The sequence below is a fragment of the Grampus griseus genome (assembly GCF_964374135.1).
Source record: "Grampus griseus genome assembly, chromosome: 15".
Taxonomy (NCBI): Eukaryota; Metazoa; Chordata; class Mammalia; order Artiodactyla; family Delphinidae; genus Grampus; species Grampus griseus.
The window spans coordinates 34,568,407-34,594,216 of record NC_139009.1 but is presented as its reverse complement, the minus strand read 5'-3'; the positions used below and the strand labels follow the sequence as shown (position 1 = coordinate 34,594,216).

Below are 25,810 nucleotides of genomic sequence, written 5' to 3'. Positions count from 1 at the left end.
GCTTCCCAAGGAAACTTGTCCTTGTTTAGTTGCAAGTTTGTTTTCTATTTGGTCATTCAGGGAAGAGTCTGGACTCTACTCAGATACCTCTGTATTTCTGAGACCTTGGCTCTTTCCTATTTCATGCATTTTCTTTGAAAGGTCATCATTTTCAAGAACTCAGAGTTCATTCTGTTCCATTTTGTAGAGATAGCCTAGTGGACTCATTTGATGCTGGAGCCTGGATATTTGAGACTCAATCTCAAATCCACCCCTCGCTACCTTGAGCTCTGACTTTATACGTGTTCCTTGGTGTCATGTATATTTCCTGGTATGGGCCCCAGATCCACATGCAATTGTTCTATTTTCATCATGATTCACAAAGTGGTTTTCTTAAAAGGGAGAGGGGCAGCTCCAAATAAAAAAATGTTTTGATGTGTTTATATAAGAGGCCTCAGGAAGTGCTGTACATGAGTTCCAGGCCACAGACTGAAACTGATTTTCATCAACACAAACTGGAATGCAGGGTAATGAGCCTGCAACTGGTTAAAATCAGCCTCTTCTAATTGATTAGGCCTGTCTAAAGGAGGCTACAATTACAAAGTCAGATTTTGAGTACAAGCAGGCCAGGCCTTTCCTCTGTTACATTTAGTCTGTCAATGATTTGTTGTCTTCAGTAAATATATTCAGGCTGTCAGAGTCCAGCTCTGTCCATATGGAACCCTGTTCCCAAATTCAAGCCAATTTAAAATGCTTTGGGGGGGAGGTGCGAAGCTGCCTCACTCGTATCAATGCATATTAGCCCACAAGGCCCCTGTGGCCATGCAGAGGTAATAAGAACACACCTGGACTTTGATCAGCTCCACGTCCCTGCATAGGGGTAGCTGTTGCATCCTTTTGGTAGAAGAGGATCATATAGTTTTATGGCTGTGAAACACTTCTAGTTTATACCTCTTACCCCAGCATAATTATTAATAGTGCCCCTTTTACTCTTGAAAGTGTCCAGGTTTGCACAATAAATCACAGGTCACCCTAGCTATAAGGGACCTCAGGGTTGCGTCCACTTTATTTTACACTTGAGTTAACTGGGGTCCAGAGATTTTATATAAAGAGATTATGAATCAGGTGTTACCAAGTAAATCATGTGGGGTTTCTACCATTTTTGTATTTCAGTTCCAAATTTCATGTAGCTTAGTAATACTTCTCTGCTTAATGTCTAAAGAGCCTTGTCTGTGAAAGAGTGGCTCACTACTTACAAATCCATTCACTGGGTTCCTATCATAGTTGTGTGGTTGACTATAATCATTAGGTTTTTCTGAACTAAGTGTTTCTTGGTGTATTCGTACCATTATTCCTTGTCTGGAAGGGTTTAACCCTTGAATGTTGTAAAATACCCTTCTTTCTTCTCCAATTGCCTGTCCTTTACTGATGAGCTAGGTTCCTCCATGAAGATGACTTCGGCCTTTTGGAATCATCCTTTCCACAAACTCTTGCATTATTTAGTGTTTGTGCCCCAATTAAATGTGATCACAAGCTGTTGTTTATTACTCAACAGTATTTCACTTGCATCAATGTATTATACCTCTTAGAGTCATTACTTTTCAGAGTAAGATATGCAAGGGGTGGGGCACTTTTACTCTTTTTCTAACACGACAGCTATAGCTCTAAATATTTAATCCTGCACTCTACAGTATGGCAGTCACTAACCACATGCGGCTCTTGAACAACTGAGATGTGGCTGATCGAAGTTGAGGTGTTCTATAAGAATAAAATACACACCAAATTTCGAAGACTTAGTATGAAAAAAAGGTTAAATTTCTCAATAATTTTTACATTGATTACACATTGGAATGATAATATTTTTGATATATTTGTTTAAATTAAAAGTATCATTAGGGTTTCCCTGGTGGCGCAGGGGTTGAGAGACCGCCTGCCGATGCAGGGGACACAGGTTCGTGCCCCGGTCCGGGAGGATCCCACATGCCGTGGAGCGGCTGGGCCCGTGAGCCATGGCCGCTGAGCCTGTGCCTCCGGAGCCTGTGCTCCGCAACAGGAGAGGCCACAGCAGTGAGAGGCCCGCATACTGCAAAAAAAAAAAAAAAGTATTATTAAAGTTAATTTCATCTGTTTCTTTTTAAAATGTGGCTATCAGAAAATCAAAAATTACATATATGGCTCATATATTCCTATTGGACAAGCACTGATTTTTTCCAGTCCTTTGGGAATTGCCCTCGTAAACCACAGGATATATATGTATGTGTCTTCTATATGACTGTATGTATTCATATACTACATCCACACAAATAGTGGTAGCAAATTCTCCTCCTTTGAGGATGAATTAGATATTTAGAACTAACCAAATGTCAAATAAAATGGCAGTTAAGGTAGATAGCACTGTTTAGGATAAAAGTAAACTGTGAGCTTAAAATAGTTAAATCGATTCTTGTGTGTTTCATAAATTATTTCCAAAGGCAGTTTGAGCAATAGCTAAGTGTATCACCAAACAAGGTGATCACTTACCTGGATGTGTAGATTTCAGTATGATTTCTAAGTATTGTCCTGACAGTTTTACCTTGTAAATGCCTTGAAAGAATGGATCGTGGTTAGGTCCTGTGTCCCCCAACTAAGCAAGTAGTAGGCCTGCGTTAAATGGATTTGTTATTAACTGATTGATTGAAATGCAGAATTTTCCTCAGTTTTTAGAATAGTAACAGGTGTCATCAAGATACAAATCTTATTTAAACTCATGCATCAATCACACGTAAATTCATTTTCCAAATTCAAATCAAATGTATGTATTATGTGTATATGTTTGTAAATACGCATCTGTCTACCTCTAAAGCTCACAGAGCTCAGAGTAGGGAGTACACTACATAGGCTTTAAAGCTAGATCCCTAGGTTTGAATCCCAGGTCTGCCATTTACTAGCTTTCGTGACCTTAGGCAAGTCATTTAACCTCTTTGAGACACTTCTCAATTGTAACTGGGGGTATAATAGGATCTATACCTTAGAGTGGTTGTCAACTAACACATGTAGAGTCCTATGTAAAGAATGTACTTTGTATGGCACAGAATAAGTGCTCAATAAATTTTAGCTACCATTAATATTATTATCATCGTTATAATTATCACTGGCTGGAAACTATGCACCTAATCCAGTTTCCTGCAGCCTGGCAGAGTTATGGTCAATCCCTCACACTTACAACTCTCCTCATGTTCTTCAACATTTTCAAGAAAGAAGAAATGCCTGCTTTCCTAGGAAAACACTGAAGCATACCTGGCATGGAATGTCAAGAATCCACTTTGGAATCCACTTGATTAGGGATGCTCCTGCCCCTCTGACTGATCCAGAAAAGGATCATCTTGTGGTTATTGTTCATTATGTTTTTGTTGTTCATCAGACATGACATGCTAACGTCAGACAAGTTAAGCACCTACATCTGGAGAGACACATGATATGTTTGGGGCTTATAAGTAGGTCCAAAAAGGGATTACAGATGCTATAAAGGAAGTGTGTATGGGATACATTGGAGGCACTAAAGAATGAAAGGTCGTTTCTACTTGGGAGGACAAGGAAGCCTTCATAGAGGAGGAGGTAGTTGAGCAGAGTTTTGAAGATGAGTAGAAATTCACCAGATGGGCAAAGGACAGGTGGGTATTATAGACAGAGGAGGGAGCATGTCTGCAACCACAGACGCTCACGTCAGCACAGCTTTCAAAGAACTGGGACAGTGCGATTGCAGTGTTGGGTTCAAGGACAGGAGGTGTGACTAGAAGTGAGGCTGGGAGGCGGGAACTCAGTCAAGGAGAGCGGCATGGTCCAAAGTCTAAGGAGCTCGAACTTGACCCTGTAGGCAAAAGAGATTATCGGAGGATATAAGACAGAGGGTAGGGTCACGTGGTTTTTAAGACAGAGTGACATTTTCTGTGCCCCCATCCTTAAAGGAGTCTTAGGATCCTTAATGGAGCCAGGTTCCTTTGCCACGGAAAAAGAATGTAACTGTAAATGCATTCATGGAATGTCAGGGCATTGTCATAACCATCATTGAGGGTTTGGGAGATGGGGGGTCCAAAGTGGAGAACTAGAGTTAAAGGCAGTACAATGCTGAAAATAGTTGTTTTAGCATGGTGTGATTTTAGGGGGATTTCTTCCTCTTATTTTCCATTTTACCAATTTTACATAACATAATTCTGTTTTATTCATGTGTGTGTATATACATGTATTTCAACAGTAACTGTATCTAAGTATGAATCTTAAAGGAGATTAATTGTTCTAAAAGAAAAGAAGTAATGTCAATTTCTGGGAAACTTTTTTGGACAGAGGAGGATCTGCCTGTCTCCTCTCAAACACTATTCTGTAAGTGACCTTGGAAGGCTATTTCTACCTCTAAAATGTCTTAGAACATTGAAGGGCTGGGGGCATAAACAATGAGAAAACCAGTGAAGGGGAAAGGCAGAGAAGATGATTAGAACAGCTTAAGATAATGATGTGTTTTGTGTAATTCAGACTTTTATCTTAGTACTTCCCAATCATTTGAGGTTTCCTTAGCCATTAACTAGGTTTTAAAAATTCCAAATCTGGGGGTTTTGTTTTGAGTTTTAAAGTGATTTAAACCCACAAGGACTCTCTGTCCCCTGTATTCTTTTTCCTCTTCTGAATCCAGCTGTCATCATTAGTATGTATCAGTTTCCTGCTAGAAAGAAAATTATAGTCTCCAATTGGAGTTGGGGGGATGAGGAAGAAAGAGCCTAACTGCTCCAAGGACTCAGAGGCTGGGTTACAGGTCTGGGCAGGGACAGGGAAATGGAGAGCTTTCATTCTCATTTTAAACCCATCTTAAATTATTTGCTCTCAGGTTGGAAATTTTCCATTGAAATATCTGTTTACTGAAATACTATCTGAGACTTGACTAAATATTTACTCCCTTTTTTCTGAGAGGTGGACTTTCTATTTCTCTCTTATGCCCACACCCCTTAAATTTGTGTTTTTCACAGCTACTGAATTGAACATTTTCTTTTACCAAGTGTTTAAACAAATATCTTACCTATTTGCACTGTCTGACTTTCAGTTTAAGTTCTCTTGGTGGGTTTATGAGTGGATTTTTCCTTTCCTAGTCTCCATTTTACTAATTTTATGTAACCCTGTTCTTTCTTTTGTAATTATGTGTTACATATTAAAATATGAATCTTGAAGAGGATTAGTTATTCCCAAAGAAATAAAGAAAGGACATAATGACAGTTTCCAAAAAGTGTTTTAGGTGGAGAAGGATTTGTCCATCCTACCCACATCGTGTAAGTGATCTCAAAAGGCTGTTTCCCTACCCCTGAAATGTATATGGGAGGCCCATTATATTCTAATTTTTAGGAAACATTATTTTCAGTATCATCTCCCTTGTAGGGATCATAATAATTATGGCCAATGTGTACTGAGCACTTAACTCCATGCCGAGCCCTGTGCCAAGCATTTTGCACGCATTAGTGAAGGAGGTACTAGTGGTTCTTCATTTTAGACGTGAGGGAACTGAGGAACAGACAGAACTGCCAGACGTCACTTGTACAGTAAGAGAGCAGAGCCCGCGCTCTCCAGCCACCTCCAACGTGGTCCCGCAGCACACTCAGGCCTGAGTCAGGAAAACCACTCCTTGTCTCGGGGATGGTGCCTTAGACCCCTATGTTGATTCAGCTTCCCGGGCTTCTGCCCCTGCTGCAGAATCCCCAGGCCTCAAAGAGGGATCCCCCTTCCCAGTAGCTTCGCAATCACATGCTTTTATGGGGACTTTCTTGCCTGCATGGCTATCTCCCGTCTCCGGAGTGTGTGGAATAATATGAGAGCGTACCCAGGGCTAGTTACTAGAAAGAGAAAGCTTAATGCTCCCGGGCAGCTACCTGCCCTTTTTCCCTTTGAAAGTGGACCTACAGCCACTGCATGAAAGACTTCCTAATACCAGGCTGCTGGTAACCGCATTTTGTGGTTTCTTTGTTAGTTGGCATTTATAGTTCGGATCTCATCATTCTGCCAAGGGCAATAAACATTTTGTTTTAACTAGAATGTAACTTTTATTATTGTTATTATTTTTCTTCTAAATGCCTTAAAAGTGACCAGCTTGTGAGCATGAAGTCAGGATCCCTAAATAGTCTGAATGCCAAGTCAGTGTGCCTTGTAGATCAGTACAAGATTAGAAGACAGGCTCTCATTTTTTACTGCTTGTGTTTATATCATGGAAGTTCGGTAACATAAGCCCTCCCAAAGGCCAGCTTAGATGTTGATGGTGGTTAAGTGGTAAAAATCTGTGAGAAGTATTCAGTGATGCCTTGTATTTGTACTGCCTTGAACATGAATAATATATGTGTGACAAGAATAAATATAAGGTCAATGATTTTTTTTGACATATTATAACTTCCTTTACCTAAGTTCCTGGGAAATATAGCCAAACAATTACAGAGAATAAAAACATTGGCAACTTACAAACACCTGCTTTGATTATTTGGTCTAATTAGATTAAATTTAACCAATCCCATCTGAACAAATTGAAAACAATTCTTATCTGTTCCCGCGGTCATGCACTTTTATCGGTGTTGGATGCAGATGTGTTTAATATGACACAGTTGATGCTATTCTCTCAGCTCTGGGTGGGAGATAAAAGGGAATTGAGAACATATTTTTAGAGTCTTCTAGGGACTTTGTATTTATGGGTCTGCAGCTATGAAACTTCAAAAAAAAAATAGACTTTGTTATCAATAAGTTAGTTGCCTTTCTCCAAAACACTGGGACTGTCATTTGAACTGTTGCTTTTGCCAAAAGTCTCTTTCCCAGGGAATAGTGAGCTCCTAAAATGAGCAGATGATTCCTAGCTACCATTCAGAAAGAATAATACAGGATGTGTTATTAGATTGCTAGGTTCATGTGGTATTGACCCCTTGTTAATTCCAAGCCCGGTGCTAAGTACAGTGGCCCACAATTCTTAGAATTTTAGAGTTTAGAGATCATTTCATCAGTAAGTAGAGTGGAAACTGTAACAATTAAGTGACTTGCCCAAGGTCACACAGCTGGTTAGTGGAAAAGTCAAGGTTTCCTGGCTCCTGGTCCACTGCCCATTTCTGTGACCAGAGTTAATAGTGTTGAGAGTTGGGCCAAGTGTCTGGATCTGTAACAGAACCATGTCATGAAACCTTCGTACTCACATTTCCACCCCAGGAGTCAAATACTGTTCCAGTGGGCAGCTGGGGTCTCAGAACATCCGTGATTTCAGTCTTCTATGTGTTCCTGTCTTGCCCCACTCTAACCCCAGTCCTCACAGATAATCTGAAACTAGTTGCCCATGTCAGTTAAATTAGTTAAGCAAGATGTTTCTGAAAGCTTATTCTAAACATTTCATGTAAATGGAATCATACAACATATAGCCTTTTGTGTCTGGATTCTCTCACTTAAAGTTTTCAAGGTTCATCCATTTTGTAGCATGAGTCTTCTCTTTTTTATGACTGAATGATATTCCATTGTTAGATATGCCATGTTTTGTTTCATCAGTTGATGGACGTTTGGATTGTTTACACTTTTTGGCTGTTATGAATAATAATGCTATGAAGATCCATGGACAGGTTTTTGTGGGGATATATGCTTTCAGTTCTCCTGGGTATTTACCTAGGAGTAGAACTGCTGGGCCATGTGCCAACTCTAAGTTTAAGTTTTTGAGGAATTGCCAAACTTTTCCCAAAGAGACTGCACCATTTTACATTCCCACTGGCAATGTATGAGGTTTCCAATTTCTCCACATCCTTGACAATACTTGTTATTGTCCATCTATTGATTATAGCCGTCCTAGTGGGTATAAAGTAGTATTTCATTGTGCTTTTGATTTGCATTTCCCTAATAGCTAATGATGTTGGGCATCTTTTCTAATGCTAATGAGCCATTTGGTACACCTTCTTTAGAGAAATGTCTGTTCTGATCCTCTGTGTTGTCTTTTCATTCTTGAGTTGTAAGAATTCTTTATATATTCTGGATATTAATTCCTTATCAGATATATGATTTGCAAATTTTTTCTCCCATTCTGTGCACTGACTTTTGACTTTTGTGATAATGTCCTTTAATGTACAAAAATTTTTAGTTTTGATGAAGTGCAACCTGCTTTTTCTTTTGTCCCTTATACTTTTAATGTCATATCTAAGAAACTGTTGCCTAATCCGAGGTCACAAAAACTTGTATACATTTTCTTCTTAAGAATTTAATAGTTTTATGTCTTAACTTTTCGGTTTCTGAGCCATTTTGAGTTAATTTTTGTATTTGGTGTGAGGTACAGGTCCAGCCTCATCCTTTTGCATGTGACTATCCATTTGTCCCAGCACTCTTTGTTTAAAGGACTTCACCTTTCCCCATTGAATTGTCTTGGCACCTTGGTCAGTCAGAAAATCAAGTGACCATAAATACATGGATTTTCTGGACTCTCAGTTCTATTTCATTGATCTGTATGTCTGTCTTTATACCAGGACCACACTGTCTTGATTATTGTTGCTTTATGATAACTTGAAATCAGGATGTGTGAGTCCTCCAACTTTGTTCTTTGTTTTCAAGATCATTTTGGCTGAGTCCTTACATTTTCATTCAGATTTTAGGGTCAGCTTGCCAACTTCTGGAGAAAGAAAAGCCAGTTAGGATTTTGATAGGTATTATGTTAAATCTGTAGTTCAATTTGAGGAGTATTGTCACTATAATAATATTATATCTTCAGATATTCAGATCAGAATACAGGGTGTCCTTCCATTTATTTAGGTCTTCAATTTTTTTCAGTGATGTTTTGTAATTTTCAGTGTACACCTCATGAACATCTTTTGTTAAATAATTTATTCCTGTTTTATTATTTTTGATGCTGTTGTAAATGAGATTATTTTCTTAATTTCAATTTTGGTTTGTCCGTTGCTACTACACAGAACTGTAGTTGATATTTGTATATTGATCTTTTATCCCATGACCTTATTGAACTTACTTTTGTTTGTTTGTCTGTTTTTGTGGACTTAGAACTTTCTGTATATGAAATCATGTCCTGTGCAATAGAGATAGGTTTTACTTCTTCCTCTCCAATCTGGATGCCTTTTATTTATTTTTCTTGCCTAATCACCCTGGCTAGAACTTCCAGTACAATGTTGAATGGAAGTGCCTTGTTCCTGATCTTAGGAGGAGAGCTTTTAGACTTTCACCATTAAATATGGTGTTAGCTGTGGGTTTTTCATAGATGCCCTTTATCAGGTTGAAGAAGTCCCTTCTGTTTCTTGCTTGTTGAGTGTTTTTATCATAAAAGAGTGTTGGATTTTGTCAAATTCTTTTTCTGCATCTAATGAGATGATTGTATAATTTTTGTCCTTTATTAATGTGATGTGTCATGACTTTTTCTTGCTGAGTAGTATTCCATTATATGCATGTGTTGTTTATATTAATTCACCAGTTGAAATACATTTTGGCACTTCCACTTTTTGGAAATTGTGGATAATGCAGCTCTGGTAGCATTATTTCACTTTTTGGAAATTGTGAATAATGCAGCTCTGAGCATAGAAGTATTTGTGTGGCCATATGTTTTTATCCTTCATAAGTAAAACCTAGGCAAGGAATTACTAGGTCATATGATAAGGATTCTTTAGGTAATAAGAAACTGCCAAACTGCTTTCCAAAGGGCCTTACCACTTTGCATTCCCAGCAACAATGTGTGAGAGGTCCAGTTATTCTGCATCCTCATCTAGATGTGGTATTGCCCCTCTTGTTAATTTTAGCCATTCTGGTACATGTGTAGTGGTGTCTCACTGTGATTTTAATTTGCATTTCCCTAATGACCAGTTATGCTGAGCACCTTTTCGTGTACCGTATTTGCCATACATATATCTTTCTTGGTAAAGTGTCTATTCAAATCTCTCGCACATTTCTTTTTTAAATTGCGTTTTTCTTATTACTGAGTAGTGAAAGTTCTGTGTTCTGGATATAAGTATTTTATGCAAACATTTGTTAAAGATTTTCTACCTATCTGTTGCTTGTCTTTTTTCTTAACAATGTCTTTTTTTTTTTTTCGCGGTACGCGGGCCTCTCACTGTTGTGGCCTCTCCCGTTGCGGAGCACAGGCTCCGGATGCACAGGCTCAGCGGCCATGGCTCACGGGCCCAGCCGCTCAGTGGCATGTGGGATCTTCCCGGACCGGGGCACGAACCCGTGTCCCCTGCATCGGCAGGCGGACTCTCAACCACTGCGCCACCAAGGAAACCCTTAACAATGTCTTTTGAAGAGCAACTGTTTTTAATTTTGATGAAGTCTGATTAATCCATTTTTTCTCTGTGTCTTACGCTTTTTGTGCCCTAGTAAAGAAGTCTTTGCCTATCCTAAGGTCACAATGATGTTCTCTCAGGTTTTCTTCTAAAGTTTGCTTTGTTTTTTTTTTTCCTTTTTTTTGGCCATGCCGCGCCGCATGTGGGATCTTAGTTCCCTGACCAGAGATTGAAACCCCAACCCCTTGCATTGGAAGCGTGGCATCTTAACCACTGGACCACCAGAGAAGTCCCAGGTTTTCTTCTAAAGTTTGCTATTTAAGGTTTTACGTTTAGATCCATGGTCCACTTTAAGCTAATTTTCATGTATGTCATGAGATAAGGTCAAAGTTCTCTTTGTTTGTTTTTTTTCATATGAATATCCAGTTGTTCTGGCTCAGCAAGATCTCTGGGCTCTGGGTTCCCCCTCTCTGTGCTGGAGCATGGAAGTTGCCTCTAGGTAGTAGTCCAGGGCAACTATAAGGCCTACCTTGTTTGTTTCCTTCTCTCAGGGAAACATACTACTCATGTCTGATGTTTAAAAACGATAGTTTCATACATTTGTCTAGTTTTCTAGTTTGTTTATGGCAAAGGGCAATTTCTGTAGCAGTTAAACTTTCATGGGTTAAAGCAGAAATCTCTTCCATCACTTTGTTTTGAAACTTCTTAGTTCCTCAATTGCAAAGTGGGGATAATACCTTCAGAGGATTGAGGTGAAGGTCACATGAAAAAAATTGTAAAAACTCCATGAAAAGTAACACAAAAGGAAAACTCCAACACTGTAAGAAAAGCAGCTATTAGGAAGTAATATTGATAGCAAGAACAAAGAAATGAATGGTCATCTCATCCAGAGGAGGAGACAGAGCTTCTGCTGGTCCCATGGCCAGGTATGCTTACTCCCAGACTCACCTCCATTGCCCATCTGGCAGAATTTACTTAATTCCTCCCTGGCTGGGGCCAGACTTCACATTAAGTAGCATTTGCAGTCCAGCCAGACTCTCTTGGGTTTGCCAGCTGTAAACTATACCTTGTAGCATCATTCCCAGAGACATTGATGTAGTCCAGTGGTGCCAGGAACCTCTTCAGTCTTAGAGTCTGTGTCTCCCAGAACTGTAAACTGTAGTGCTGGCAAGGGATTGAAATCAGTGGTCCTAGTCTCTCATTACAGGTGAGACAACAGAGGTAAGCCCCAGTTATTTAAAGGAGTCTTCCCAGCCGGCTACCAAGACTCTCAAGTTGATTTCACACTGTATCTCATTGCTTAAGGGTGGAAGAGAAGCCTGAGGTCCTTTGTGGGGAAGAGGTTAAATTAAACAGGGATGTCTAAGGTGTGATGATAAGGAAGTTTCTGATTTCCCAATCTTGTCCTTAGGAGCAATTCGCTGACAAAGAATCCAAAGCAGTGTATTACTTAGAAGTAATTTTATGTTTGTGTCTTTGGGTTGTCATGTGTTTATCCACAAGTATTTCCTGACTTCCTCCCAGGGTTGGGCAGAAGCAGGGATGGGATGATGGGTGGAGGCGAGAAGTAAAAACTGCTGGTCCCACCCAGTGCCTGATGAGCTCATTTTTAGCCTACCCAAATCCTTTCAGAGCTCTTCTGACTCTGTGTTGTCCAAGCCACTGGGACTGTGCCTATTTTACGGGTTGACTAGAGAGTCCTTCAAATAGTATTCTCAGAAACTCTTCCTTCCTCAACAGCAGATAAGGAATTCTGTGCTTAAAAAAATACTTTGAGAATAGGCTGGGACAAGGGAAAGGGGGAATGTTTTCAAAGGGGTGTGTGTCAGGCACCATACCTATGAAAGCCGGGCATGAGACCTAGAGACCTAGGAGTCCAGAGACCTAGAAACAAAAGTAGGCAAGAAATAAACAACTAGTACCAGTTCAGGGCAGTTCTCTAGACAAAGTTAGTCTCCAAACCCTTCCACTAGGTCATTCTACATGTTTGTAACTGGAAGGGCCCCTCGGGTCTGGATTACAGTTTACTGGGAGGGGCAGAGGATTAAATAGAAGAATGGAATTTCCCTTCGATAAGGAGAAGCCAAGATTTATTAAATCAGTTGATTTGTTGTTGTTGTTGTTATAGTTCCTATGGTTTCCTTTTCTCTACAAATACAGTTTTTTTTTAACTGAGAAATAGCATAACAGGACATTAACATTCACGGAGTGTACAAATTATCGTCTGTGATTATTTTTAGAACCAGCTTATCAACTGTTCCAGATAAGAACTTTTGTTGGATCTGATTACAGATCTCTCTAACCAGAGCTACAGATCTTTGAAACAGAAAAAGTTGGCCCTTTCATTATGCCTTAAAAGTAAAATCTGCTTCGTATTTCCTCACTCTCTACTTCTTTAAGGAGGGTAGAGATTCTGAGGGGGGGAAGGATAGGGGAAATTTCTACAAAATTTTCTTGACCAAATGGTATCAGAGAATTCAGAACCATTACAGTATATGAAAGAGAAATTCATTTGTTCATTTATTCATTCAAGCCAGAGGGAACAGCATGTGCAAGGTCAGGCAGAAAACAGAACATTCTTCTGAGGCTCAGTCAGTGGCAAGTGACCACCATAGCGGCACAATCAATATCATTGCCATTTACATGGTATCCACAGTAAGTGACTTACTCCATAGCAGTGAAACTATTTTTTTTTCTGTTTTGTTGGTCCTTTCAGTCCTGAGGAGGATCCTTCCCCCTTTATGGATTCTGATTGCTGCTTACAAGTAGAACACGTTTGCTGTGATTACTGGGGTTTTAGCTTCTCCCATAACCATCTCTACTGGGGCCAAGAAAACTCTGTCAGTTTGGGCCTGTACACTTACTCCCTCTGGCCCCTTTTATTTTGGCCAGCTCAGCACAAAGCAATCAGGCTATCTTGGTTTGTGACATTAACAGCGAAGGCCAGGAACTATGTAATATTCAGGAGCTCTTTGGTTGAGCACTAGATGAAGGGGTTGACATATGATTAGGGGCCATGGTGTATAAAAACAAATACCATTAAACACTAGAATTATACACGTTCGGCATGGCAAGATGTTTACACTATGAGAAGCACGGATGATCTCAGATGGTCTGAAGTAGTGGTTCTTAAAGTGTGGTCCCTGCATCAGCAGCAGCATCGCCCAGGATTTGTTATAAGTGTGATTTGGGGGGCCCCGTCCCAGACCTACTGAATCAGGAACTCTGGAGGTGAGTACGCCGAAGTTTGAGAGCCAGTCGTCTAAGGTAACAGCACAGCCACCATCCTGGGGATATGCTCAGTGATTGGAATGTCAGGTGAAACTGCCCTCTCGCTTTTAATTGTTATTTTTCTTTTTTCTTTTTTTTTTTTTTTGCGGTACACGGGCCTCTCACTGTTGTGGCCTCTCCCATTGTGGAGCACAGGCTCCGGACGCGCAGGCTCAGCAGCCATGGCTCACGGGCCCAGCCGCTCCGCGGCATGTGGGATCTTCCCAGACCGGGGCACGAACCCGTGTCCCCTGCATCGGCAGGCGGACTCTCAACCACTGGGCCACCAGGGAAGCCCTTAATTGTTATTTTTCAATCTCTTTCTCTCTGTTTGCCGAGTACTTAGAGTTAAATTCACCTAAATTAAATGCTCTTATGGTGAAACTCCACTATATCCATAATTATGTGGTAATGATATCATCCACATTGTTTTCCAGAATGCTCTCATCAAAGCTATTTAGATTAACATGAATCTTTTAAAATTACGTTGATTTTTTTTTTTTTTTTTTTTAACAAACCTGTAGCTCAGAAAATCAAAGATAAATGCCCCATGGGCCTGCCCTTTGGGGCTGTGTTCCTCCTTTGGGGAGGAGACTGACTTCACTAAATAATAGAACAGGATTTGGGAACTAGGAGCTGACCATGCTCTAGGTAGTGCTGCTTTTTAAATCCTCTTTCAGCAGCCTGGGTTGATGTTAGCGCCCTACCTTGGTTGGTTAGAGAATGGCAGCTTTGAAATCCAGTTAATTTAGCAATCACTGTTCAGGTTGCAGACATAACACTGAAATCTGCAACTTGCCAAAGAACTAAAACTGCTAAAATAACACATCTGAGATTCCCAGAGGGAATTGTGTGAATGGACCTCTTTGCTCCTTCTCACAGACACTCTACTCGCTGTCCTGAGGGACTCGGCAAAGTCCCTTCATTCTTCTCTAGGACACCTCTGTTCAGGCTGGGCATGTTCTCCAAACACATCAACCTCAGGAAACTTGATCAACTTCTCCAAAGCTGCAGTTCCCTAATGCTACTCCCTGGTGATATTTTCACAATAAAACTATAGCAAAATGACAACTATAGCAAATTTTTCTTTAAACCACATTTTTTTAAAGAGTTGTCCTTTATGATGACACTAGGAATCTATGACTTTTTTGGTGTTCAGATAGCTTTTCTTTCACGAAATAATAGATGGTAGGTTTTTAACATCCTTTCTTTACAAAATAAAATGTTGGCAACTTATACCAGCCTGTCACATTGTTTTTGATATTTGATTGATTCTTGAATTCCAAACTTGAGAATTATTTCTCCATTGAACCGGGACATAGCACAGCAGGAGGTATTGTCTTTCCAAGTGAATCCAGCCAATAAGCCATTCCTTTGAAGGCTAGAAATATGCTTGCTCTAAAGAAGAAAAAAAGAAGTTAATTTCAAAAGTGAAATCAAATTGGATGTTTAGAATCAGTCACACATACTTGGGTGACTAAAATGACTACACTGTTGGGAAACTCCAAAGATATTCCAAACAAGGAGGACTGGGAAAAAACGGCAATTAACAAGGGTTTATAAAAATCATCTAAGTAATGAAAAATAAGATGGGGCGATTAAAGGGGAGGGACTTGATTCTTTAATTGGAACACTTGACTTTCCAGGAAAGATAGAAAGGAGGCAACCCAAAGCCAGCAAAATTGAAATTGCAAGTAGAAAAGTTATCTTCTCGAGAAGAGGGTTGCCAGACCTCAGACTGAAGAAGAACTAAGTGCCATCAAAGAACTAACTTGAGGTTTTTTGTATCTTTTGTTTGTTTGTTTGTTTGTTTGTTTTGTATCTTGTGGACAGCAGGCCCTCACAAAAATGGAAACAAGTACTTGGTGTTAATCTCAACTTTGAAATGCGTTTGGTAGGGCAGGACACAAAACTGTGCTTCACTAGGAAGAAATCCTGGTTGTGAGATCCATTTGGTGAGCTCTACGTGTTGTGGGGTGCAGAGCCCATAAAACAGTAGCTGTGACCTCAGCTGAACAATAGAATCACCTGGGTCACCTTGAAACCAGGCTCGCCCCAGAGATGCAGTCAAGTGTCCCCTGACATAAGTGTTTTTCTAAAACTCTCCAGATAAATTTAATATACCTCCCGGGCTGAGAAACTGCTGTGCTAGAGAGGAAAGCAATACGTCCTTTTTAGTCACTGCTGCTGCTCATGTTTCTAATCCCAACCTCCTGTTCTGCCCAGAGACCCCCTCACTCTGGCAGAGGGGCAGAGGGTGTTCTGTGGTCCACATCTAAATGGGAACTCCATGAGAGCAGAGCCTGGTCTTTCTAATTCACTGCTACATCCTAGCCCTAGAACAGAACCTGTATATAATGAGCCAGTATCAAAGGCCTGCCTGCAAGGGGCCTTTATAGAGTTTATTCATTCTTTTGAATTCTTGGAGGTTTCCCCTCCTTTGATGTTTCTATTGGTAAGAGAAAACGGTCGGCAGTGAACTTTCTAGTTCTTCACTGTGGTGAAGTACTGGGCTGGAATCAGCTGTGCTCTTTGGAACTGCAGCCCCTACTGCCCATCCCGAAAACCCTGTGAGCCCCTATGAAAGTTGTAGCCGAGGAGTGTGGTTCTCAGCCGGGGCACAGAGCAGAATTACCTGTTCTTAAGACTCCAGATGTCAGGACTTCCCTGGTGGCGCAGTGGTTGAGAATCCGCCTTCCAATGCAGGGGACACGGCTTCAGTCCCTGGTCGGGGAACTAAGATCCCATATGCTGCAGGGCAACTAAGCCCACGCGCGCTCTAGAACCCATGCACCAAAACTAGAGAGAAGCCTGCACGCTGCAAGGAGAGATCCCTCATGCCTGCAGCTAAGACCGGACACACCCAAATAAGTAAATAACTATTAAAAAAAAAAAAAGACTCCAGATGTCTGTGACCAACTCCAAACCAACCGAATCAGAATCTACAAGGGTGGGATTGAGGCATGGTTGGTTTTATTAAAACCATCACCTGGGACTTCCCTGGTGTCGCAGTGGTTAAGAATCCACCTCCAATGTAGGGGACATGGGTTCGAGCCCTGGTCCGGGAAGATCCCACATGCCGCGGAGCAGCTAAGCCCATGCACCACAACTACTGAGCCTGCGCTCTAGAGCCCATGAGCCACAACTACTGAAGCCCGGCCGCCTAGAGCCTGTGCTCCACAACAAGAGAAGCCACCGCAATGAGAAGAAGCCCATGCACCGCAACGAAGAGTAGCCACCACTCGCCGCAACTAGAGAAAGCCCGCGCACAGCAACGAAGACACAACGCAGCCAAAAATAAATTAATTAAAAAATTTTTTTAATTAATTAAAAGAAAAAAACCATCCCCTGAGGGCAGTGGTTTTGAAGTACGTGGCCCAGCAGCAGCATCACCTGGGAGCTTGTTAGAAATGCAGATTCTCAGCCCCCACCCCCGCCCTCCTGAATCAGAAACTTTGGGGGTGAGGCCCAGGCAGCAGTCTGTGATTTAACAAGCCCTCCAGGTGGTTCTGACGCTCACTCAAGTTTGAGAAACTCTGCTTTAGGACACCTCATTGGGTCTTGCTGCAGAACCAAGAACATTTTTTCTAAGCAGCAGTTTGGAGAAAGTGCCTACATGAATGTCATCTGATAGTTTCCTAGCTTGTGGCTCCGACCTACCCTCCCCTGCTGCTCCTCTATTGACACATTAATTCAGCGAACCTGTTCGCAGGTCTCTCCTGTCTACTCTCTCCCAACTCCCCTGAGCACCTGCCCTGACCTTTCCTCTCCCAGGCAGGCACCTCTGGGCAGCCTCAGTGCCCATCATAAATAGATAGATAGATAGATAGATAGATAGATAGATAGATAGATAGATAGATAGATAGATAGATAGATAAAGGCTGCGCGCGTCTTAGTTGCTGTGCGCGGGCTTTCTCTAGTTGCGGCGAGCGGGAACTACTCTTCGTTGAGGTGCGAAGGCTTCTCGTTGCGGTGGCTTCTCTTGTTGCGGAGCATGGGCTCTAGGCACACGGGCTCAGTAGTTGTGGTTCGCAGGCTCTAGAGCACAGGCTCAGTAGTTGTGGCACATGGGCTTAGTTGCTCCGCGGCATGTGGGATCTTCCCGGACCAGGGCTCCAACCCGTGTCTCCTGCATTGGCAGGTGGATTCTTAACCACTGTGCCACCAGGGAAGTCCCTGCCCATCTTAAATTTTGTTCCCTTCTGAAAGACCCACCCCTTTTTTTTTTTTACTTACGATAGAAAATAAGTGCACATTGCTTTCATTTTGGTCATTCTTATGGCTTTCGTATTCCCTTTACCTACAATTACCTGTGTGACCTTGGGCAAGTAACTTAACCTCTTTCCTCATCTGTAAAATACCAGGGAATCATAACAGCGCCTACTTCATTAAATGATTTAGTACTTGTTGAAGTGCTTAGACTAATACTCAACAAGTGTCAATTCTAAAAGTAATTATTATTCATAGCATTAAATAATGGATATATAATATTCTATAGTGCCTGGCACGTTAATACTCAGTAGTTGTCAGCTCTTCTCACTAATGATTTTAGGGTACTAAGCATTTTGCAATTTTAGTGGTTGTCTTTATCCTCCCATCAGTTTTAAATCTCTTTGACAGCAGGTAATTTTTCTTTCTCAGCTCTGAATCTCTGTATCTCCGAAGTACCTACTATATGCTTAATGCATGCTTATGGGATTATACTGAAGTCCACAGGCAGTGGAGGCCAAGAAGTCCCAAAGAAGCCCTTCCTGAGCAGGTGCCCCATGTCCCCTATCTTTGGGGTTGTGCCTTCAGTACTGGGCTGCTTGATCATGTCATCCTTCCTCAAGGTCTTAAAGGAAGCAAGTGTGTCTGGGTGCCTAGCTCTTGAGTCCAGCGGACTATACACTCCGCCTGGAATACCTATAGCAGGTTCATCTGAAAATTATCCAGAATGACCAAGACAGTTCTTCCTGTTTTTAATTATGTTTTAAAGAGCATGTCTCTGAGCCATGTTTCTGACTCCTAGCCTAACAAGTGAAAACCCTTTTTGATACAGTGTTGTCCTCAGGTAGCAGTGGGTGGGAAGGTTAGGAAAGTGACACCTGGAGATCACTGGAGTGTGGTCTTCTCATTTCTAAATTATACTGGGATTAGGTTTTTAGGCATTGAAAATAGAGATGATGACACAAAAGTTGAGGATCCTGACACCTGGGGTTTTCCCTGCTGCTTTGCAAAGAAGGCTGCCCTCCTGCTGGAACTTAGACCTCAGCAGAGTCTGGGTTAAGAGCAGCGGTGTGTCTGCAAGCACAGCTAGCAGGTGGGGGGTGGTGGCCTCTAGGGGCACCATCATATAGGAGCCCAAGCCCCTCTTCTGCCTTTCTGCAGAAACTTCTTTTTTTTTTTTTAATTAATTAATTTATTATTTATTTTTGGCTGCATTGGGTCTTTGTTGCGGTGCACGGGCTTCTCATTGTGGTGGCTTCTCTTTGTTGTGGAGCACGGGCTCTAGGCGCACAGGCTTCAGTACTTGTGACTTGCAGGCTTAGTTGCTCCTGCAGCACGTGGGATCTTCCCGGATCAGGGCTCGAACCCATGTCCCCTGCATTGGCAGGCGAGTTCTCAACCACTGCGCCACCAGGGAAGCCCCTGGAGAAACTTCTTTTTGAAACAGTTTGATGTGTAACAGGAATAGTCTATATTTTTATTATTTATTATTCAATAATTCCTGGATTATTGCAAGCCTATGTAATATTTCAATTCCAAGTGAGTTTTTTCCAACTGTTACTTTAATCTTTTACATTTTTATTCTGTTTGTGATCGTTTTCTAGGAGTCAGTAGTGTTCACTGAGTTATGAGATATCTAAATTTTAGCAAGGCATTTGATGAAGTCTCTCCTGATGTTCTTGTAGATAACATGTGAGCAGAATGGTAGAGTTAGGAGGATTCGTAACTGGGGAATACCTAGACCCTAAGGGAGCTGGTTAATGAATTGATGAGAGCTTGAAGTGGGGTGGGGGGTGGGGCAGGCAGGGAGCCAACTATAATACTCACCAAAGCCCTCTGTCCTCCACGCTGGTCCAGTCCACATCTTTAGTGATAACTTACAGCCTGCCTGTCAAAATGAGGTTTACCCAGCTTCTATTGGATGATGAATGTGCTGTATGAAGAATCTGGGTTCTGGGAGGTACCCAAGACTCCTTCCCCAGCCAGTCCCCCAGTGCTGCCAGTTTTATTCCTTCGATGCTTCTCAAACGCATCTTCTTCCTGTCTGTTCCTTACTTTACACCCTCATCATTTCTCTCTTCCACTACTGCAGTAGTTGTTCAGCTGGTCTCCCTGCCTCTAATATTGGCCTCTCAGCAATAAGAACACTTCAGTGGACATGTTCACCTGACCTTGTTGCTTAAAATAACCCCTCAATGGCATCCCCTTACCTGCAGAAAAATGTCCAAGCTCCTTCGCGTGGCCGAGGAGGTTCCCCATGTCCTGAACATGCTGCTGCTCTAGGCTCATCTCCCGCTGTTCCCCACCTCGAATTCTGTGCTGAGGTCAGACTCCCTATAGTTCCTCACGTGGTCCATTCTGTTTTATGCCTTTGAACCTTTGAACCTTTGCTTTGAACCTTTGCTTGCTGGTTCCAACGCATTCACCTCTCTCTGCCTCTTTAAGACTCAGGTGATCACTTCCACCACTATATTAGAATCACCTAGTCATTCATTTCTCTTTCTCAAATTAGAATATAAACCTCCCTAAAGGCATTATTCTTATTTCACTTAGCACCCAGCACATAGTAAGCAGGCAATAAATATTTGTGATCAGAACTGACAATACAAAAAGATCTCGGCAATCTAAAAGGCAGACCATAAAATTTAACAGGGATCTGCTTCAGTTTCAAACAAACAAAGAAAACAAGTCTTGATCTAAGTCCTGAGTACAAGGTGGGAGATGGATGACTCACCACTGTCAGTGGACCATGTGAAAAAAAAAAAAGGCCTGCGGTTCAGTTGACTTTATGCTCCACATGAGTCAACGGTGTGATACAACTCCAGGAACCTCATGTGAGAACAGGGCAAGCAACAGTCCTGCTGCTCAGACCACGAGGGAGAGTCGTGTGCCCTTGTGTGGCGCCATGCCTGAAGAGGGGTGAGGCACATCCAAAGAAAGGTGGCTTAGAACAGTGAGGGAGGGTGGACCCCATCATCTGGGGGCTAGTTGAAGGAAGAAGAAGTGTTTCACCTGGAGAAGACAGAGGGGATATAATAACTGTATTCAAATGCCTAAAGGGCTCAAAATGCAGAATTGGGCCACTGAGTGGAAACTCCAAATAGAACTTTGTGGCAAATAGATCTATTAACAGTGGAACAGTCTGTCTTGTGAGCTCCAAATCACTGTAGGGTTCTACCAAGAGCCTCTGAGAAAAGGTGCTGTAGAGGGGATCTGAGCCCCTGAGGGAAGCGTGGACTAGATGTTCTTTTATCCTGCTCAGCTATGAGGCTTGAGGATTCAGGAGGTCACTGAGTTTATATTTATTGACTATTAGGGAGGGATGCCAGGAGCACATCTTCTGATAGGAATGCCTTCTGTCACTCTAGGGGGAAAATCATGAATTACCTAAATAGAAAGTGCTTCTGGGCCAGAAGTCTGAAGCTTAGTGGCCTAGGCACTTATTACATGCTTAGTGTGAAATCTACTCAGGAATGACGTCTGCTTGTCCCACCCAGGGTGTGCAGAGTCTTGTGTGTTCACCTATGTCCTTTTGTGGAAGTTTGAATAAAGTGATTGCCTCTTTTCCTTTGCTTTTTTGTTTTTTAGTTCTGGAGCATCTTGGCTTCTGGGAGGAAGTCAGAAGGATCATCTTGGCATCAGAGTTGATAACCGGATTCCCCTATACCTTCACGGTGCCAGGCCTGCCCCAGTACCTCCAGAGCCTCACCAAACTGGCCATCGCTGCAGTGTGGGCAGTAGCGGCCCAGGCTGGAGAGCAGGCAAGGGACGTTCCCATCTCCTTCTCTCAGCTGTTAGAGTCTTCCTTCCCTGAAGTGCGCCTGCTGACGCTGGAAGCCCTGTTGGAAAGGTTCTCAGCAGCAGCCTCGGGACTAGGAGAGAAGGGACTGCCGCCCTTGCTATGGAATACGGGAGGGACATTCTTGATGTTGGCTATGAAGGAAAGTCACCCAGAATGCCTCTGCAAGGTGAAGTCTCTGGTGTACTGACCACCCCTTTCCATTCCCCACAGTCTTTGGTGAGCCCACTGGAGTGATAAGGTCAGGAGGCAGGATCGGTTTTGGCATCTCCAGGATTGGAAGGAGATTCAGCATCCAAAGGGCAAGGACTCTCGCACGGTGCTTGGCATGGCTTCATGCATAAAAGAGCTCTGAGAAAAGTGTTTGATGATAATGGTATTGATGACAGAGATTAACCAAAGATAGCGATTGAGAGAGTAAGCAGTCTTTGCTGACATGGCTCTTTGGGGGCAGATGGTCACCTGGAAAGCATGATCAAAAGGAAAGGGCACTGACCTAGGAATATGGCATCTACCCTCTGATCCCAGTATGCCACTGCTCTAGACTATCTTGGTCTCGCAAAGCTATTAAGGGGGAAAAAAGAAGTCAGTGGGCGCTTTTTGAAAGATAGAGTCCCTTGTTGGTACAAATGATTATTATTTAGATTCTGCAGACTTTTCTGAGGTGTGTGTGTGTGTTTGTTTGTTTGTTTGTTTTCCATGGATCTGGCTCACACAGATACTGAAAATTCTCCATTGCATGGACCCCAGTGAGTGGCTTCCTCAGACAGAGCGCTGTGTCCATCTAACCCCAAAGGAGTTCTTGATCTGGACAATGGATATTGCTTCCAATGAAAGGTTTGCCTCCAGTGCTCCCTGTGCAAACTTGGTACAACACATGGTCCCATCAGTCAGTTATGTAATGAACTTGAGCATAGCCCAGCCTGTGTTCTAAGCCCAAGCAATAGAATGATGTCAGAGTTCCCCATTAGTTACCAAAAGGTAGTTGCTTCCGGAGGCATTTGTATAGCCACAAGGTAGAGATTTCTAGTAGTATTCACAGCCACATGGATTACAGACTACCTGTAAAAACCATATGTATATAAAATGTTCGATTTTATTTATTTATGTATTTTCATATTTATTTATTGAAGTATAATTGACTTACAATATTATATTAGTTTCAGGGCGGTTATATGTTTTGTGTGATTTCTGGCTGACTTTCCTAGGTCTGAAATACAAAGTGAAGCTCTGAGACTCGCCTCCAAAGTGATTGCCCACCACATGCAGACGTGTGAGGAGGTGAGGCTGATTTCCCCTGTTTTGGGGTCTAGATTTCTGTCCTCTGATTTCCCTGGAAGGTGTCAGTAAAAGTGAACTGTCCCACAGGCAGAATCTCTGTGGCATATGTGTGTAGCTTCTACAAAAATATCATTCGTGTTGGTTTTTCACTTTAGGTATAACTTGGGGAGAATTTTCTGAGCACCATGTTTGGCATTTCTTTTCTCTTGTTCTGGGCACATTTGATTTGAGTCCATGAGGGTAACACAACCTCCTTCCTCCAGGACATACGTGCATTTATGCCCAAACTCCTTGTTTTTTCCTGTTTTTCTCGCTAGACTCTTCATCTAATGAGGGAATGAGCAAGTCAGTTCCAAGGATTGCAAGTCACTAGGATTGCATCCTAGTCAACTATGTATGAAAATATATCGCTAAGGCTTAAATATCCCCCCCAAACGTGGTCCAGCTGGCTTTGCGTGGAGGCCCAGATGTGTCCCACCTGTCTTAGAACATGTCTTTGGGGGTGGGGTGGACCTAAAGTAATCAAAACAGCTTCCTGGGGAAGAAAAGGGAACCCTTCTACGCTGTTGGTGGGAATGTAAATTAGTGTAGCCACTGTGGAAAACAGTATGGAGGTTCCTTAAAAAACTGAAAATAGAGCTACCATATGACCCAGAAATCCCACTCCTGGGCATATATCCAGAAAAGATGAAAACTCTGATTTGAAAAGATACATGCACCCCAGTGTTCATAGCAACACTATTTACAATAGCCAAGACATGAAAACAACCCAAGTGCCTATCAACAGACAGTTGGCTTAAGGAGATGGGATATACACATACAATGGAATATTACTCAGCCATAAAAAAGAATTTGCAGCAACATGGATGAACCTAGAGAATATCATGCTAAGTGAAGTTAAGTCAGACAGAGAAAGACAAATATCATATGATATCCCTTATATGTAGAATCTAAAAAATAATACAAATGAATCTATATACAAAACAGAAACAGACTCACAGACATAGAAAACAAACTTATGGCTACCAAAGGGGAAAAGGAGGGTGGGAAAGGGATAAATTAGGAGTATGGGATTAACAGATACAAACTGCTACATATAAAATAGATAAGCAACAAGGATTTACTATATAGCACAAGGAACTATATTCAGTATCTTGTAAAAACCTATAATGGAAAATAATCTGAAAAAATATATATATAACTGAATCACTTTGCTGTACACCTGAAACCACTGTAAGTATAGTTGAAGTAAATCAACCATACTTCAATTTAAAAAAAAAAAAAAACAGCTTCCTGGAACGATGCCTTAGGACAAATACTTGCATACTTAGGGGCATATGAGAAAGATGCCACCATCAGAGAATTATTATAAACAGAAGGCAGTCAATACCACAGTAAAATTACCTGAAGATCTTGGTTTCACATCACCACATTGTGATCGTGGCACCATAACATTGTGGATTCCTATTCCTATGCTCCAGCAGCCCTGAGAGAGGTACTGGGGGTACAAGGATGAAGACTGGAGGGCAGTCTAACGAGAGAAAAGGAGCATTAGATCATGATATTAAATGATACTCTAGTAGGAAGGAGGCTGAGGGAAAGCAGAGGCCGGAGGGAGTGTTGGCAGAGCTGAGGAAGACGTCACATAGGAGATTGTTAAATTCAGAGAGCCTGGGGCTGGACAGAGAGAAGACCAGAGGGTGAGTACTAAGCAGATACACAGTTTCTCTGGGTCTGTCATTCGGAGGCAGGCCAAGGGGCCAGAGCCATGTGGTCACTAGGAGATGCAAAAAGCTAAAAATAAAGTCATGTGTGTGTCTTGGGGAGGATAGGAGGAGAGTTTGTAGGAAGGGAGAGGATTTGCTTAAAAAAACTACAGCCTGGGGCGGGGGGTGGGGGGTGGGGAACAAGTTCTGAGAAAGTAGTCACAGGGCAGCCTAACAAGTCTGTCAAAAGACAGCGTTCTCATCTAAAGCCATATTTAACCAGTTGTCATGTGCATCTCCGAGGCACTGCTTGGTACTTGAATGAAGCGATATTTGAAGAATATTGGAAATTTTTCAGGGAGAGAAAAGTTAACAAGTCAGCAGCTTCCTCATGATCTAAGACACTGATCAGTTCAGTTCCGTAGATGCTCATAGATGATCAGAGGAGCCAGTAATCTCATTTTGAACATTTCAAGAGGCTTAGCTGATAGGGGAAGTAAAATTTATTTGCGACAATAATCCCCTTTCTAGAAAAAGAAAAGAACCAGAGTTTAAAAGATGGAAACAACCCAAATGTCCATCAACTGATTGATGAATGGGTAAATAAAATATGGTATATCTATATAATGGAATATTTTTCAGCCATAAAAAGTAATGAAGTACTGATACATACATCCTACAGCATGGATGAGCCCTGAAAACATGCTGAGTGAAAGAAGTCAGTCCCAAAAGACCACATATTGTATGATTCAATTTTTTAACCATTTTTTATTAAAGTATAGTTAATTTTGATTCAGTTTTTTATATATATATATACTTTTTCAGATTCTTTTCCATTATAAGTTACTACAAGATACTGAATATAGTTCCCTGTGCTATACAGTAAGTCCTTGTTGTTTATCTATTTTATATACAGTAGTGTGTATATGTTAATCCCAGACTCCTAATTTATCTCTCCCCTTGCCCATCCACCATCCCCTTTGGTTACTGTAAGTTTGTTTTCTATGTCTGTGAGTCTATTTCTACTTTGTAGATAAGTTCATTTATACTATTTTTTTAGATTCCACATATAAGAGATATCATATGATATTTGTCTTTGTCTAACTTACTTCACTTAGTATGATAATCTCTAGGTCCATCCATGTTGCTGCAAATGGCATTATTTCATTCTTTTTTATGGCTGAGTAATAGTCCATTGTGTATATATGTCACGTCTTCTTTATCCATGGATAAAGTCGATGGATACTTAGGTTGCTTCCATGTCTTGGCTATTGTAAATAGTGCCACTGTGCACATTGGTGTAGCATGTGTCTTTTCCAATTAGA

The 25,810-nt window shown here is 41.7% G+C and overlaps 1 protein-coding gene across 3 annotated transcripts in view; it reads left to right on the top strand.

Moving 5' to 3' along the window:
• THADA (THADA armadillo repeat containing) overlaps window positions 1–25,810 on the top strand; it is a 314,312-nt gene that overhangs the window by 235,675 nt on the left and 52,827 nt on the right. For all 3 annotated transcript variants that reach the window (XM_082672019.1, XM_082672020.1, XM_082672018.1), the window contains 3 exons: window positions 21,288–21,667; window positions 22,217–22,335; window positions 22,707–22,779. In XM_082672019.1, coding sequence (XP_082528145.1) covers window positions 21,288–21,667; window positions 22,217–22,335; window positions 22,707–22,779 — 572 coding nt within the window. The remainder of the gene's footprint in view (window positions 1–21,287; window positions 21,668–22,216; window positions 22,336–22,706; window positions 22,780–25,810) is intronic.